At 36.0% G+C, this 18,028-nt stretch overlaps 1 protein-coding gene across 2 annotated transcripts in view; it reads right to left on the reverse strand.

Moving 5' to 3' along the window:
- sorl1 (sortilin-related receptor, L(DLR class) A repeats containing) overlaps nucleotides 1–18,028 on the reverse strand; it is a 68,965-nt gene that overhangs the window by 34,070 nt on the left and 16,867 nt on the right. The window contains exons 6-9 of one of the 2 annotated variants that reach the window (XM_067364861.1): nucleotides 15,804–15,984; nucleotides 2,589–2,690; nucleotides 2,310–2,479; nucleotides 1,497–1,689 (exon numbers count right to left, since the gene is read on the reverse strand). In XM_067364861.1, coding sequence (XP_067220962.1) covers nucleotides 1,497–1,689; nucleotides 2,310–2,479; nucleotides 2,589–2,690; nucleotides 15,804–15,984 — 646 coding nt within the window. Of the gene's footprint in view, nucleotides 1–1,496; nucleotides 1,690–2,309; nucleotides 2,480–2,588; nucleotides 2,691–5,695; nucleotides 5,861–15,803; nucleotides 15,985–18,028 lie in introns of those variants that run through there. The other variant, XM_067364862.1, reaches the window with a different exon arrangement.

Raw genomic sequence — 18,028 nt, forward strand, 5'->3', positions numbered from 1 at the left:
AAAGTTTGGTACTGCGCCCAAACAAAAATCTTTCCGAAAGCTCATTTTTTAAATATATCAACCTAAAATTTGGAATGTTGACATTTTTGGCTTCAATTTTCTTGCAGTTTAAGAGTAAAACATGTTTTGTAATATATTATTATAAAATATAAACAATTATATTTTTACATTTTCATAAACTTAAACTTCTATAACTTTATTTCACTTCTACAATAATCTGACAAATGTCTTCTTTAGACCAACCTTAGGTCTTAATTCCAAAGCATTCTTGAATTACAGCCATTTATGTTTGGATAGTGCATTTTCATGTCTATGCAAAAAAAGGGGGTGACCGTAATTTAAACCTGTTTTTCTCAGAATTCCGTCCCTGAAAATCAGAGTAATCAGCTGACTTTTGTTACAGACAAGCTATGAAAGAAGTAAAAAACAGAAAGGGTTCCAACTCAGCTTCTATATGGTATTGGTACCTGTGGTAGGTAAAATTTCACCATGTGATGGGTTTTCAAAGATCACATCACATATATATATATATATATATATATATATATACATATATACATGGACTGTGCAAAAGTCTTAGTCCACCATTAGATGTTTTAGACCATATATAATTATTTCTCAGTCTTTGTATTAGAATATAACCAGAAAATACAGGAAATTTGTATGCAATATTAAAAAAACAGAAAAAAAAAAATGGCTCTCGAAACTAAATGGAATGGAAAAGGACTGAAAGGCCAAGAAAACTTACAAAATAAGTTTCTCAGATTTTCTTCTTTGAGAAAATGGAAGAAGTCCAGTCACAATAAATACAGATTTTTTTCTTAAAGAAGCCATTTTGTTCTGAATTTTTCTTACATTTTGTGTACATTTTTTCCTGTATTTTCTGTTTGTATCGTAATAAAGACCAAAAAATAAATATGGATGGTCATTAAAACATTGCTAAAACAACAAAGCTGGTGGTGGCCAGGCCTAAGACTTTTGCACAGTACTGTATATGTGAAGACTTCAGATGCAAAAGCCTCTAAATCTGACCTTTTTCTTTAAAATTACCATTTTTGTCAGGCTCCTATGTATAGGTTTCCACCTAAGTACCGGTACTTCTGATTGGGCTGAGGGTGGGATTTAGCGGGTTTGAACCGAAAGTATTTGATTCTATGTGCGGAGAGCATTCACTCAATATCATTATCTCATTTTGGCTTTTAGAGGCCACCTCGGTTTTTTATATTGCATATATATATATATATATATATGGAATGGTTAAAGGTAAATGGTTAGAATGGTTAGAGGGAGGTAGCAACTTATGCTGAAGAGCAAATGGTGAGTTTCATGGGCAACTTTGTATAAAAAGAACATCCACATACAATAGGATGTGTTTTTGTGCTTAAAAAAACAGATGAATGAGAGCAAAATTAAATGGTTCAAAACACAGGGGTCACAAGGATCACACTTTTATATGTTGGACACTTAAACTGACGATGCACCAACATCCCTAATACCTGGCAGTCTATGGTTCCTCCCAGGCTGTCGGCCGCAGGTGGCTGCAGAAGTTCCCAGGTTCCTCCTTTATCAAACGTGATGACTGATCGCATGTTGTCCTCGGTGACTGATCCATTAATCAGAGTGGCCACAAACACACCCCTAAGCCCCTCGACCCGGTGGAGATCCGCAAACGGCTCGTTGGCAAAGTACCTTTCAAATACACAAACACACAAATTTCATGTGCCATCCCATTCATATCTGCCAAGAGAGGCGCTCTTTGAAAATGCCATCGGCACGCGAGCCAAAGCGCATCTCATCTGCATTCCGCACTGCAGTAATTGCGTCTCTGCTCTCAGGCGGCCGTGCTGAGCTCAGTGGTTTGGCTGTGGGTGAGATCCCGCTCTGCCGCAGAGTAAAACAATAGCATGTCCTTGGGAAGCCGTGTAGGAATGATGGATTGCTTTTCTACTGACAGTGTGAGTGGAGGGACCGGTGGGCGAAGACATAGTTCTTGCATTATAGAGACGAGACCTCACTAACCTGCTTATGGGTAAGGCGTGCGGAGCCAAAACGGATTTACAGCACTGATGAGGAGCCGTCACTAAACCAAGAAGAGTTCAAGTAAAGGTGACGAGACCAAGAGCTGCGTAAAACTGGGGCTTAACATGAATTATTGAAGTGGCATGTGTTCCTGGCTTAACATGGTTGTTGGCTTTCAGACAACATTGCAAACTAAATTTTGGGGTTGGGGCTTTACATTTGTAAACCATGTTTATGGTCTCTGGTTCTTTGTACATGCAGTGTTTTGCAGCTGTGATGTTCAACTGTACCTGATAAGCGTGTTGCTCCCAGAGCCATCAGGGCTGAAGTACAATACATTCTCAAGGGATAGAGAGAAGGACAGGCCCTGTGTGTCGGAGATGTACAGGTGCGTAACATTATTATTGTGGTTCACACACACAAACACCTGGTCCTCCGAAGCATCTGCTATGTAGTACTCCTGCAGAGAGAGGAGAGCAGGGAATCGCATAAGACAGGTAAACAACATGAAGCTTTAAAAGTCACGGCAACAAATCTACCCGAGACTAAACGAAGCTGACGGCACTCACCGTGATAGGGTGGCGGGTGTTAAACTGAGCTGCTCTCATTGGCTGCCGGTTGTAAGAAACCCACAGCTGGACAGACTGAGACTCGTGGCTCCCAAACAACGTCTGTGGAAACACATTCACAATGAGATTAACTATCCCAAATAAAGATCACATATTACAATTGATCAAATCAGAGATTGAGCAATAATTTATTTTTATGACCTATACTGAAACAGATTATTTTGATTTTTATGTCTAATAAAACTTTTTTATTTCAGCTTTAACACAGTAACTATATGATAAACAAACTACAACAAAAAAAAACAAGCATTTTGAATATTTTATTAATAATAATGTATTAATTTAATAACATTTTGCTAAATAATTTGTTCTCTATATTTTTTCTAATGTAATAATTGCCATTTATAGTAGGGATGCACCGATATGATTTTTTGGGGCCGATACCAATTTTAACAAACAATTATTGGCCGATATGGATACTGATACTGATATTTGTCACTTCCTCTCTTATTTGAAATTTTGTCATCAAAATAGATAGTATTGATGTTTTAAATAAGCAAAGTTCAAAAACACCTGCATTAAAATATACTAGTAGGTTTATTATCATCACATAATTTTTAATGAACATGATAAAGATCCATTTAACATTCAGCAGGCCAACATAAAAGACAATAGAACAAAGATACATATGAAATAAAAGGCTTTTTAGGTAGGTTTAAAAGTTTTCAGGTACAAAAATAAAGTAAACATATGTAAAATAGCACTGCATATTCTTCACCGTATTAATTACATACATATTAATCCTTTATTGTAACAGACTATTGTGATTAATCTTCTAATTTGTTTTTGTATACATTTTAATATTTTTTGTAAGTTTAAATATATATGAGATCTCTTTTACTAAGTCGGGACTCTTATTTTGACGGGTGTTCTAGTCTACCGTCTGAGGAGAGCATGCAGCTCTTCAGAGTTATTTTGCAAATTTAAAGTTTATCCGTTTATAAAGCATCCCCCGAAAAGTCATATGATCCATATGTATTTGTTTATTGTTAGTTGTAATAAGTGTTTTGAGTAATTCGATATATGTTGATGATAATACAACGGAGAGAGAGTTTAATGCGCACTTCTTGTGCGCTGTATTGTTTAGCTTTTGTGGTGATTTTTTTAAGTGAAAACGGATGTAATAAACTTAAACGGATAGTTCACCCAAAAATGAAAATTTGATGTTTATCTGCTTACCTCCAGTGCATCCAAGATGTAGGTGACTTTGTTTCTTCGGGAGAACACAAATGATGATTTTTAACTGCAACTGTTGCCGTCTGTCAGTCTTATAATACGAGTCAATGGTCTCACAATTTATAAGAGTCAATAAACATGCCCAGATGAATCCAAATTAAACCCTGCGGCTCGTGACGACACATTGATGTCCTAAGACATGAAATGATCAGTTTGTGCGAGAAACCGATATATAGTATTTATATTATTTTTTTACCTCTAAAACACCACTATGTCCAACTGCGTTCAGCATTCGCTTGGTGATGTCTGATCGCACTCTGACAACAGCAGTGATGCCTCGCGCTTATACTTCAATGAGTGCTAGACATCACTTCCGTTGGCAGAGCGCGATCAGACATCACCAAGCGAATGCTGAACACAGTTGGACATGGTGTTTTAGAGGTAAAAAAATGATATAAATACTATATATCGGTTTCTCGCACAAACTGATCGTTTCATGTCTTAGGACATCAATGTGTCGTCACGAGCCGCAGGGTTTAATTTGGATTCATCTGGGCATGTTTATTGTTTCTTATAAATTGTGTGACCATTGACTCGTATTATAAGACTGACAGAAGGCAACAGTTGCAGTTAAAAATCATCATTTGTGTTCTCCTGAAGAAACAAAGTCACCTACATCTTGGATGCGCTGGGGGTAAGCAGATAAACATCAAATTTTCATTTTTGGGTGAACTATCCCTTTAATAAAACATTAGTAAAGTTTTGCCCATCATTCAGATGGGGTCCGCTACACTTATGAAAGTTACAAAAAATTATTTAATCAAGAATAGTGTGTGATCTTTTGTTATTTGATTAGCATTAAAGCGCAGACATGCAGACGCGCTGGGATTACGCAACAGTCATTATAAAGCTCAGTTCCTTCACGCATTTAATTTATAAACCATTGGTTTGTTATATCGGCCTTTTTCCTCCTACAGCCAATATGCCGATGGTTGTAAATTGAGCTAAAAACCGGCCGATAAATCAGTGCATCCCTAATTTATAGCATTATATTTATGCAGAGAGGTTTTGGTAACTGTTCATATTCATTTCTAAAAAAAAATTTAATTTAATATTTAAAACGTATATTTAATATTTAACATTTAATAGGTCATATATTAAAAGTTTTTAAATTAATATTTTATAATTAGAAATATTAAATTAAATAATTTACTGTTCGAGTGAATACCATTAATCGATTGAATTGAAAAGTGTGAATATCTGTAAAATACTATATATTTACATTATATATTTACACAAGGTGGCTTGTTTTCCTACTGTCCACCGCTACTCAAAACTGGGACACTGTGCAGTAAAATAATTAACATTAAACAGCAGAGAGTCATAAAGATTTTATAAGGTAATCTGACAGCTTCAGCTACCATAAACCATGGCATATTATCACTATAAACGAGGTCTGAATGGCAGACAATATTAGCGTGGAGAGATATTCCCCATCAGCACTGAATTCACTGGGGTCCTGTACCTGATATCGCTTAATAAGGACTACTGGGGATTTGTCAGACAGTCTCATTTGTACTTGTAAAACTGCTGGTTTTTCCAAAGATAAAAGAGATGGAAAGCTGATGCTAGCAGTACTAGTCTAGTCAGTGTCCCAGCAACCTAGCTGTGTCTTTGTCTAGCATTGTCTAAAATGAGCAATGCACCATGAAGGGATGAGTTTCCTCCCCTCTTGAAGTCTCTCTTTCGCTCTATCCCCTCAGGAAATCAAAGCTTCAATCAATTTTGAAGTTCAGGCTGCTCAATCAGTCATTCCCTTGTACGACAGCCTGTCACTGTAATCAAGTCGTGGATGAGTAAGAGTTACTTACATCAGGTTCACAAAGCCCAACAAATGCGGAATAATAAGCTATAAATTACTGCCTGCCCAAAAAAGCTAAAGACGCCATTAGAAGTGATAAAGACAGTACTCGAGAAAAAAGCAAACAAACAGATTCTCTACATTAATCAGGTTTATTTCCAAGATCATATTGTAGGGCCAAAATTGATTGCAACAGGCGAAAAATACTAATAAGCCAGCCAGCAAAACAGGTCAGTGTAAGAACAACAGGAAGACAGCCTGTCAGATAAAAGTGTATTTATAAGCACCATCATCCTGAATAACAAGTTTAACCACTTCCTTGTTTAAAGGCACAAAGGCTCAGTGTTTTCTTTCTCAGCTCTCCGCACTGCCTCGTTTTTAGTCACACCATTCATGGTATTGATTTATCTCGCTGTTAACGGCTGTCTCCAGGAACAGACTGCAGTGTTGTGGATGGAGCCAAAACACAATCTGGCTTTAGAGAGCAAAGACGAGGGAGATCTCTCGAAACAGACGCTGTTGCCGGGAGAGCTTAAGAGAGCAAAGTGTGTGATAACAACAATCAAATCACAAAGCTGCAACAACCAGATCCAGATGGTAATGCATGGACATGGTACCATAAAACCATAATAATAATACCGTGTTTTTGTGTAACCAATACATTATATACATACTGGAAAAGGTTTTTAAAAAATTCTTACATTAAAGATTTTACATTAAATTAAGTTAAATTATAAAATGACGTAGTATATTCAGGCTATATATGAAAATACATAATTCACTATATATATATATATATATATATATATATATATATATATATATATATATATATATATATATATATATATATATATAGTGAATTATGTATTTTCATATATAGCCTGAATATACTACGTCATTTTATAATTTAACTTAATTTAATGTAAAATCTTTAATGTAAGAATTTTTTAAAAACCTTTTCCAGTATGTATATAATGTATTGGTTACACAAAAACACGGTATTATTATTATGGTTTTATGGTACCATGTCCATGCATTACCATCTGGATCTGGTTGTTGCAGCTTTGTTATTTGATTGTTGTTATCACAAACTATATATATATATATATATATATATATATATATATATATATATATATATATATATATATATATATACAGTCCAGTCCAAAAGTTTGGAACCACTAAGATTTTTAATGTTTTTAAAAGAAGTTTCGTCTGCTCACCAAGGCTACATTTATTTAATTAAAAATACAGTAAAAACATGTAATATTGTGAAATATTATTACAATTTAAAATAACTGTTTTCTATTTGAATATATTTCACAAAGTAATTTATTCCTGTGATGTCAAAGCTGAATTTTCAGCATCGTAACTCCAGTCTTCAGTGTCACATGATCCTTCAGAAATCATTCTAATATGCTGATCTGCTGCTCAAGAAACATTTAATGTGTACAATTGTACAAAATATTTGTGTACAATTTTTTTTTTCAGGATTATTTGATGAATAGAAAGTTCAAAAGAACAGTGTTTATCTGAAATCTAATCTTTTGTAACATTATAAATGTCTTTACTCCCACTTTTGATTGATTTAATGCATCCTTGCTGAATAAAAGTATTAATTTCTTTAATTTCTTTTCAAAAAAAATAAAATAAAAATTCTTACTGACCCCAAACTTTTGGACGGTAGTGTATGATGCTACAGAAGCTTTGTATTTCAAATAAATGCTGTTCTTTTGAACTTTCTATTCATCAAGGAATCCTGAAAAAAAAAGTACGCAACTGTTTTCAACATTGAAAATAATCATAAATGTTTATTGAGCAGCAAATCAGCATATTAGAATGATTTCTGAAGGATCATGTGACACTGAAGACTGGAGTTACGATGCTGAAAATTCAGCTTTGTATCACAGGAATAAATTACTTTGTCAAATATATTTGAATAGTACACAGTTATTTTAAATTGTAATAATATTTCACAATATTACTGTTTTTTACTGTATTTTTAATTAAATAAATGTAGCCTTGGTGAGCAGACGAAATTTCTTTTAAAAACATTAAAAATCTTAGTGGTTCCAAACTTTTGGACTACTATATATATTATACACATTAAAAAAAATAGTATAAAAATGCTAACAAATTAAATATTAAGTTGAGTAAAAATAGACAATTATATTTGCCATTAAACTTTTAACTTCCATTTCCATTTGTCTTCAACATTTCTTTTTAATTTCTAAGTCTGGAAATTACACATTTAAAACTGTCTGAATCTTATTATCACTATATTTATATATCATATTATTGTATTTTTAGGAAACTCTCTCTCCGTTGTATTATCATCAACATATATCGAATTACTCAAAACACTTATTACAACTAACAATAAACAAATACATATGGATCATTTGTAAATACCATATGAATATAGTAATTGAAGACATGGAAATTTTAACAGGAAATATAATATAATATAATATAATATAATATAATATAATATAATATAATATAATATAATATAATATAATATAATATAATATAATATAATATAATATAATATAATATAATATAATATAATATAATATTAATAATTAAATTTAAATAATATATTCATTTTTTTTTTAAAAACACCACATGGTACTGCCACAGTGTAATTTAAATGGGCTGTCTTTTGTATACGCAAATACATTTATTAATATGTCACCTCAAAGTCAGAAAGGTGCTATTGTATTTCAAAAGCATCATAACTCATAACCATAACCACCTCCACCATCATAACCACCTTCCAGAGTCGCTACACAGGTGGATGCGCAATGTTTTTGTGTGATTTAGCTGTTAACGAATCCTGTCAGGTGGTCAGAGGTCGGAAATTTTCTCCCAAGGTTCCATTTGCGTCTAACACATAGATCCAACCTTCAATTTTAACCCTCACATTATGATTAGGCATTTATAGGCAGTTATCCACACAGCCCCTCTGAGAAAACTGTCATCTCTCATTCTGCTGCCATAGCATCTAAGTGTCCCTGACTACAAACTTGACAGCAAAATTCGCCTATAAAAGCCTTCTATTATTACATGGCAACATGAATGGAATCGTTTCTGGCACAGCCAGCCCAATGAATATTTGGCTTTGGAGTCACTTTGCCTTCTTTGTGGAGGAAGCATTTATCTTTGGAACAACAGCCGTACTGTGCTGGCAGTCTCTCTCGTCACTCAGCCTGGAAGAGAGATCAGACTTTCAAGCTTGAGTGAGAATGTGTAGATGTTGCAGCATTTTGAAGAACACAGTGTGAGAAGTTCTGCATTGCTGAGATGGTTGGATGGACTTTTGCCCAACTGTAGTGACCCTGCTGAATCTATAGTGTCACAGCAAAAAGAAAATTATATTTTACCCAAGTTTTGAGTTTTCAGTTTGCAATAAAATTAACAATAAAACTTGCTGTCTTTGTCTTTACAAAGGATTTTGTTTAAAGGTGCCGTAGAATGGAAAGTTGAATTTACCTTGGCATAGTTGAATAACAAGAGTTCAGTACATGGAAAAGACATACAGTGAGTCTCAAACTCCATTGTTTCCTCCTTCTTATGTAAATTTGATTTGTTTAAAAGACCTCTGAAGAACATAACACTGACTGTTACATAACAGTCGGGATCATTAATATGTACGCCCCCAATATTTGCATATGCCAGCCCATGTTCAAGGCATTAGACAAGGGCAGCCAGTATTAACGTCTGGATGTGCACAGCTGAATCAATAGACTAGGTAAGCAAGCAAGAACATTAGTGAAAAATGGCAGATGGAGCAATAATAACTGACATGATCCATGATTACATGATATTTTTAGTGATATTTGTAAATTGTCTTTCTAAATGTTTCGTTAGCATGTTGCTAATGTACTGTTAAAGTTACTGTGGTTAAAGTTACCATCGTTTATTACTGTATTCACAGAGATCAGAGTCATGTCGTTATTTTCATTATTAAACACTTGCAGTCTGTATAATGCATAAACACAATTTAAGTCTTTATAAATCTCTCCAACAGTGTGTAATGTAAGCTTTAGCCTGTTTGCCATTAGCCTCAAACTCATTCAGAATCAAATGTAAAAATCCAAATAAATACTATACTTACGATTAGATATGCTGCATGACGAACACTTTGTAAAGATCCGTTTTGAGGGTTATATTAGCTGTGTGAACTTTGTTTATGCTGTTTAAGGCAAGCATGAGCTCCGGGGGCGGGGAGCGTGAGAATTTAAAGGGGCCGCAGCTTAAATCGGCGCATATTTAATGATGCCCCAAATTAGGCAGTTAAAAAAATTAATAAAAAAAAATAATCTATGGGCATTTTGAGCTGAAACTTCACAAACACATTCAGGGGACACCTTAGACTTATATTACATCTTTTGAAAACACGTTCTACAACACCTTTAATAAAAGAATAAATTAATATTTTAAGTCAGTTCATTTAATGAATCAGTCAAACCAACTTACAAATTTTAGGTTTGGCTGGTTAGCATAGCTAAATTTAACCCTTCCTGTTTTACAGCATTATAGTCCTCATTTGAATCAGTCTCACTGAACCCATCTGAGCCATTATCAAATTAACATCTGATTCACTTACTGACAGGATGTTTAAGGAAACGGGTGGTTAAAGATCTACATTTACAAGAGTTTTGTTGTTATAAATGGTATTTTAATTAAATGCATTAATTTGACACCACTTTAATGCCTATTGACACGGCAAGATCGTGTTTACAATCCCTTTCCTTCCTTCTCCCATGAGAATCTTCCTTTATCAAAGTTCAGATTACACCCTGAAACCAGGTTATCACTAAAGCAGCTTGCATGGCTACAGGGAGGTGAGGATGTGAGAAGAGAAAAGACTTAATTATTATTAAAGATCTCTATGACATTATGGATAAATCCCTCAGATGAGAGGACCTTGGTTTCCACAGCTTTAATTAGTCTTAGAAGCTTCTCACTGCCAAAGGCTCTTGTGATATTCATTATGGTAATCCTATTAGCCGGGCTGCAGATAGAGGGACTCAACACAATGAGAGCAAAAGAGTGAGTCAGAGAGAGACACAGTGATGGAAAGAGAAGAGGATAAAAGACTGAAAAAGGGAGAAAAAGACTGACATCAATGTCGTCCGAATGGCAAGAGACTTTGGATATGGTCCAAAACCTAGTGAACGGCCTCGCTGCCTACTACCTACATAGACAGCATCCTAACGAACACGGAATCTAATAAATTACTAATTTAGAACATGTTACACAAGCAGCAACTCACTGATTCCAATAGAGTTTGGTGTTAGCATGTTGCTAAGCTAACAAATGATAATCTAATAAGAAAAATATACATAGCAAATATGCATAGCACACACAAACATGTAAAATAGTCGGTTTTTAACTATATCAATCTTTATCAACACTTCTCAAATATTGAATGACTATTAAGTGTGTATAGAGGCTAGGAGACCATCTTAAACCAGTCAGAACCAACAAACCAGCTTAGACTAATTTAAGCAGTTTTTTTATTTAAGTGAGTGAGCGTGAGACTGAGAAAAGGAGAGACAGAAAGAGAGAGGGGGTTGCTCTAGGGTACGTCTGGCCAGCAGGGTCAGGGCCAGGCCACACACAGCCATCAACAAACCAAGGCTCTCGACAAGCCTGTCACTTTCTCTCTCCTCAAGAGTAAAGATGTTTACAACTAGCCAAGCCAGACAAATTCCACAGAGCTGTTTGCTCTGGCCTATGATCTTGTCATAGACCTCCTTAGGATAATTTTTTTTTTAATGCGCTATGTGGATAACCAATGTGTGCTGCAAAGAGTTTAATGGTCTGACCATGAAAACCACTAATTATCCTGTTGTAAATCCATTCACTCAGCAAGCGAAATATCCAAATCCGTTAAAATATTAACTGTAACTGTGGCTCACCAGAACATAGCCGTTTGTGGAAAATTCAGAACAAAATCACTCAGAAAGTGAGTGCGTATTGCTTCTTTCATACATTCGTCTCGCTTGAAATGGCCTTCAGGATCCGTAAAAAGACAGTTCAGCCTAAAATTTTAATTCTGTCATCATTTACTCACCATTATGCTATTCCAAACCACACTTATTTTTAAAAGAAGATATTTTGGACAAAAACGTTTAAAACAATTCCAAAATATAATCTGTGTTCCAAAGAAGAAAAAAAGTCATATAGGGTTGGAACGACATGATGGTGAGTAAATGATGACAGAATTTTCATTTATGCATTTGTTATTCCTTTACTGAAACAAAACAAGAACAATGGGAGCAATTATAAAACTCTTTCGGTGGTGTTAGTACAGCGCAGTGTTGAAGACAGGACCATATGGCGGCACTGGGCAGCAGAACGCATATAAGTGGTGCATGAGTGGTTAGAAGCACCCGAGGGAAACCAAGCCACAACTTCATTAACGCAACATAGATCAGAACTGTCAAGCAGGCAGCTCCTCCAGCACGCTGTCCAAGGCCGCGGTTGTGCCATCCGCGCAGCAGCGCTCATAAACAGCCCTCAAAACTCCCACGGAGTCTCTGGCTTTCTGAAGCCGCAGATAAATTACACATTTCTTTCCAATTTAATGGATGACTTGGGTCGGCTTCTACTTTAAGCAACCTGGTAGTGCCATGTGTGACCTGACAGATGCCCCATCCAGTTTTGGGCAGTCAGACATTTACTGTGGGATGAGGTTAGTGATATGCCAGCCGATGTGGGGTGGAAATGATTAACCACTGAATACACTCAAGGGTGAGAGCTACACTGGAATATAACACTAGCCGCGGTCAGCATAGACATGTAGTCTAGACAGTCATTGTTTCAGCAACCAAGAACTATGCAAAACTTTAAGGAGGCATATCAACTGAAAACAAATACTTCAAGCCGAATTGTGTTTCCATCTTGGATGTGATGCTAATAAGACAATATGACAGATACAGCCTTTACCCTATTTAGTTTTTCTATTGTTGACTAGTTTTTCAATTATTCTATAATGCTAGTATTTCAACTTCAATAAAAATGTCAAAAATAAATAAATAGCCCACAGAGATGCAGTGCACATTTTCAGAGTGTCTGCTTATCTAGATGACATTCTTAATTCATAGATCTGCATGGAATTATATAAATACACAAATAGAAATTATACAAGATACATGGTTTTAAAGGTGCCCTAGAATTAAATATTGAATTTATATTGGCATAGTTGAATAACAAGAGTTCAGTACATGGAAAAGACACTCACTGAGTTTCAAACTCCATTGTTTCCTCCTCCTTCTATAAATCTCATTTGTTTAAAAGACCTCTGAAGAACAGGCGAATCTCAACATAACACCGACTATTACGTAACAGTCGAGGTGTACGCCCCCAATATTTGCATATGCCAGCCCATGATCAAGGCATTACACAAGGGCAAAATGTCTGGATGTGCACAGCTGAATCAGACTAGGTAAGCAAGCAAGAACAATAGTGAAAAATGGCAGATGGAGCAATAATAACTGACATGATCCATGATAACATGATATTTTTAGTGATATTTGTAAATTGTCTTTCTAAATGTTTCGTTAGCATGTTGATAATGTACTGTTAAATGTGGTTAAAGTTACCATCGTTTCTTACTGTATTCATGGAGACAAGAGCCGTCGCTATTATCATTTTTAAACACTTGCAGTCTGTATAATTCATAAACACAACTTCATTCTTTATAAATCTCTCCAACAGTGTAGCATTAGCTGTTAGCCACGGAGCACAGCCTCAAATTTATCCAGAATCAAATGTAATACATCCAAATAAATACTATACTCACATGATCCGATGTATGCATGCAGCATGCATGACGAACATCTTGTAAAGATCCATTTTGAGGGTTATATTAGCTGTGTGAACTGTTTTTATGTTGTTCAAGGCAAGCGCGAGCTCCGGGGCGGGAGATTTAAAGGGGCCGCAACCTATATATCAGTGCATAGTTAATGATGCCTTAAAATAGGCAGTTAAAAAAAATGAATTTAAAAAAAAACTATGGGGTATTTTGAGCTGAAACTTTACAGACACATTCAGGAGACACCTAAGACTTATATTACATCTTTTAAAAAAAAGTTCTAGGGCACCTTTAAAGTACCAATAAATAGAGTGTTGCAGGGATGATGTATTTTTGTAGGAAACCCTAGAAGTTAGCATCACAAAAACCTAATATGATTTTTTTCCATTGGGCTTTGGACTATTGCAGAAAATAAACTGTGACCAATAAAAGTTTACAATTTGATGATCTTCACAATTAAAGAAAACTTATGAATTTTGATGTCTAACAATCAGAAGAACTCAAAAGATGAAGATATAAACAAACTAGACCACGGTCGCATGACTTCATCATAGGGCTGGACGATATGACCTAAAATCAAAATCTCTATTTCTTTGTTTTGCCCTCATAGTTCACTGACATGGTTTATACTGTAAATATGCTTGACTATTAAAGATGGGATATTTTTTCCTAATGAAAGAGTGCTCTGACACAACAGCTCACTTTCAGCAGTTACCTTATCAGATTTCTGTTCGTTGTAAATCCGATACAGATAAATTAGCACAGTACCAGTACATTTATTTCAATGCATTAATGAAAGCCATTGCGTGTGTGAATTAGTCATGCTGTCTCTATAATAATTGTGAAGCTGTGGGTTGTAAGTAGTTACTTCAAAAGTAGAAAAATATATGCTAGAACATTTGAGTTTCTAAGCTACTTTGGTGATAAATCACAAGATGGCATTGACAACAAGTTTCTGTGCTCCTCTCTGTCCTCTAGTGTCTGTATGAGTGTTTGTGTGCCACAATGCATCAGCGCAATAGCTCAATTTAATAATACACATCCAATGGTCTAAAATCACACAGTGGCTGTCATTTTCATGACATATTTATTTAAACATACATTAAATAGCCTAATCAGGACATCACTAAAAGGTTAAGTAAAATATAATGATTATATAGGCTAATACAATGCATATATTAAGCAAAAGAGTTCATTTCTCTAGCGAACAAACACACTTTGGACACTATGGCTTTTCTTACGTAAATTGAAACACTGATTGAGCAATTACATGACATATGGCCTAAGTTGTACTGTATCTTTCATCATACCTTCAGATGTTCTTTCATGTTTACTTTTTAACTAGTATTAAAGAGGAAGAGATGATCGCGTTCACTCGCGCTCGCACCGCCGCTTGAACTGAGCCGCCTGTACAGTGATCTGTCACGCCGCATCAAAGAGCGTCAAAGCGGCACTTTCTGTTTGAATTTCGTGATTTTGTGAAGAGAATTTGAAGGATGACACTTTGTTTCTAATCGAAAGCAACAAAACGCAGAGCTTATTGCGATTATTGGTGGTTAATGGTGGTTAAGCTACAATGTTGCAATGTCATGCTTCGGTACACACGTGCACTGAACCGAAAGCCCTGTACTGAAACAGTTAGGTACGAATATTTGTACCGAATATGTGTACAATGCTGCCTCAGAATCTGGCCAAAATTTGGCCTCTTAAGAGGAAGCATAACTAAAACCGCCTACCTTCTGGAACAGTCTACATACTTCTGCTGCTCTGTTCACAGCCACATATTTAGCAGATGGCTTTTCTTCTTCAAAACAACTTACAGTACATGTGTTACTGGTTGTGCCTCCTGGGGCAATTATTATGTTTGACGGCAAAATGATCCAGTGGGATTCAAACCTGCAACCTTTTCATTACCAGCCCAGATTAACAACTAGAGAGTCAACTGTCTAAATTACCCTTCTGTCATAAAGGGCAGAAGTTCAGTGTTGGATAAACACACCAGGAATCCTCCTCATCCGACTCCATGGCTTTAAATAAGCCTATTATCACTGCCTGTTCATCTTGAGCGGGATCGTTCCTCCAGCTCTTCAGAAGAGTGTTTACTCACACTCACAGGAGAGGCATTCAACTGGATTTGGCACGGATCTGACTCTCGGCACTCTTCACATTTTCAGTTTTTGAACACTAGCTCAGTGCTGCTTATTCTTCCCTTCTTTGCTATATAAAAGCCTGAAATTACAAATTATCCTTCGAACGTTTGCAGCTCCGTTCTGTGTGCCCTTACCCTGGTGGTGGTGGCAAACATGTACTTGTCCCGTAGCTGGAAGCTGTCCACCTTCTCCAGGATAACTCTGCGGTTTTGCCCGCTCTGGAAAAAGTCTGTGCTGGTGAGGATGCTAGAGTCTCCTTGGGGCTCGTGGCGCTGGACAAACACTGTGGTGGGATTGTCGTATGGCTCCACACCCCTAGCGGAATAGAAAGACACACATACTTGCACATTAATTTTTTGCACATTCATTAACCCAAGTAGACTTCTGAAAGCCCCCTCTCTGCACTTTTTTTTAGTTAAGCATTCAGAAAGTGACCAATTCCATATTTATGTGTCTTAATATTAAATATTTCACAAATCAGTACATTATATATAATAATTTCTGAAGGATCATGTAACTGGAGTAATGACTGCTGAAAATTCATCATAGGAATCAATTACATTTTAAAAAAATATGAACATAGGAAAGATTTTTATTTTTATTTTACATTGTAATAATGATAATTATTGGGGGGGGGGGGGTATAATGCTATTTCATGTATTCTGACTTATTTACAGTGTTAAAGAGTTGGATTCTCATGCTAAACGGGGCCAAAGTTTCAAAACACGAGTTGGATGTATGATGGAGTATTTCTGTTCCAAAAATTCTCTTCCAAATCCTCACAGGATTCTGACTTTTTTTGAGTGTCGGCCTTAGTGATGTCAACACGGGTGGAATTCCTTGTATGGGCACTTCTCCCGGAAGGTCACGCATACACGTCGACCAGAGCGAAGAGCAAGAGCACGCCCATCAACGCGCATTTGGGTTTCCGGAAGTCGTCGGCAGCGCTGCACAGGTCACAGAACTTCACAAAATCAACAATGCCACCAAAGAAGTGTGTTTTTGGTTGTGAGGGAAAGATAACCTCGCTTCCCATAGAACCCAGTGTTAAGCGGAGCTGAGTTTAGCTTGTTGTTTAGCTAACCATTTTGATATCTTGTAGACGATCTCTACACAAAAGCTGCACATACTCGTGACTCTAGCTCAGCTCACAGGACACGCCTCCAGGCACTCGGTACAGCGTATGTATCTTTTATAAATATGATTAAACTAAAGACTTTTTGGAGTCCCCCCTAAAGACTTTCAAAAGCATTTAAACAATCTTACAAACCACAAACATTTGAATGTTGCTTCAAGATACAATATTACAATAATAAATTAACTTACATGTTTGGTATTGTATTTCCTAATGACTTGCAATGTGCTACAATGCAGAAGCTGTCCAGGGCAAATGCAGCTGCATTTATTATACGTGATCAATAGCTACAGTACTTCCACTTGCAAAGCCAATTCAAGCAACTTTACACTTCACAACTTACACTGAACCAATTTTCCTCCTGTGTCTCCTGCATAATGCTACTGATAAATTATTCAAGGTGAGTGTGGGAGATCAAGACTACAGACAAACGGATGGGAGAGTCTCCACTCTGGACCAAAGGCCTGGCTTCACTTCCTCTTTAAACACACAGGGGTGCTGATTGTTGCGACTGGCTCTTAAATCACCAAGCTAGAGGATAAAGGGATTATCTCACAGGGGAACAAACACACAAACCTCGCCGCTTGCTTTCTATTTCACAACTGGGAGTTTAGCATGTCCAGCAGCGGAGTGAGAGACGGATAAAACGGGCTTACAGCTCTTTCAATCCGCCCTGCAGCTCCGCCTTTTTATTTTGTCTAGATTAAAGCTGAAAACCAATTGAGAGCTCAGAGAATACAGTCAACAAACACAATTCACACCTAGAAAACCCAAACACACACTGAAGTCTGTTTGTTGACCTTTAAAACAGCAGTCAAGCTGTCTGACAGGACTTCCTTATTCCTTCTGACTGCTACATTAAAAATTTATAAGAATACAAGAGTCTTCAATAGTGATGCATTAATATTACAATTCTAGCCGACACCAATAAATCAACAATTATTAGGCTATAACTGGACGATATTAAATTCTATAATATTATATCTTAGAAACACTAGTGTTCAAAAGTTTGGGGTTGGCAAGATGTTTTTGAAAGTAGTCTCTTATACTCAAGGCTGCATTTGTTTGATCAAAAATACAGTAAAACTGTAATATTGTGAAATATAATTACAATTTCAAATAACCGTTTTCTATTTTAATATATTAATAAAAATGTAATTTAGTCCTGTGATGGTAATTACAGTCTTCAATGTCACATGATCCTTCAGAAATCATTCTAATATG

This window comes from Chanodichthys erythropterus, chromosome 17, assembly GCF_024489055.1.
Source record: "Chanodichthys erythropterus isolate Z2021 chromosome 17, ASM2448905v1, whole genome shotgun sequence".
NCBI classification, from domain to species: Eukaryota; Metazoa; Chordata; class Actinopteri; order Cypriniformes; family Xenocyprididae; genus Chanodichthys; species Chanodichthys erythropterus.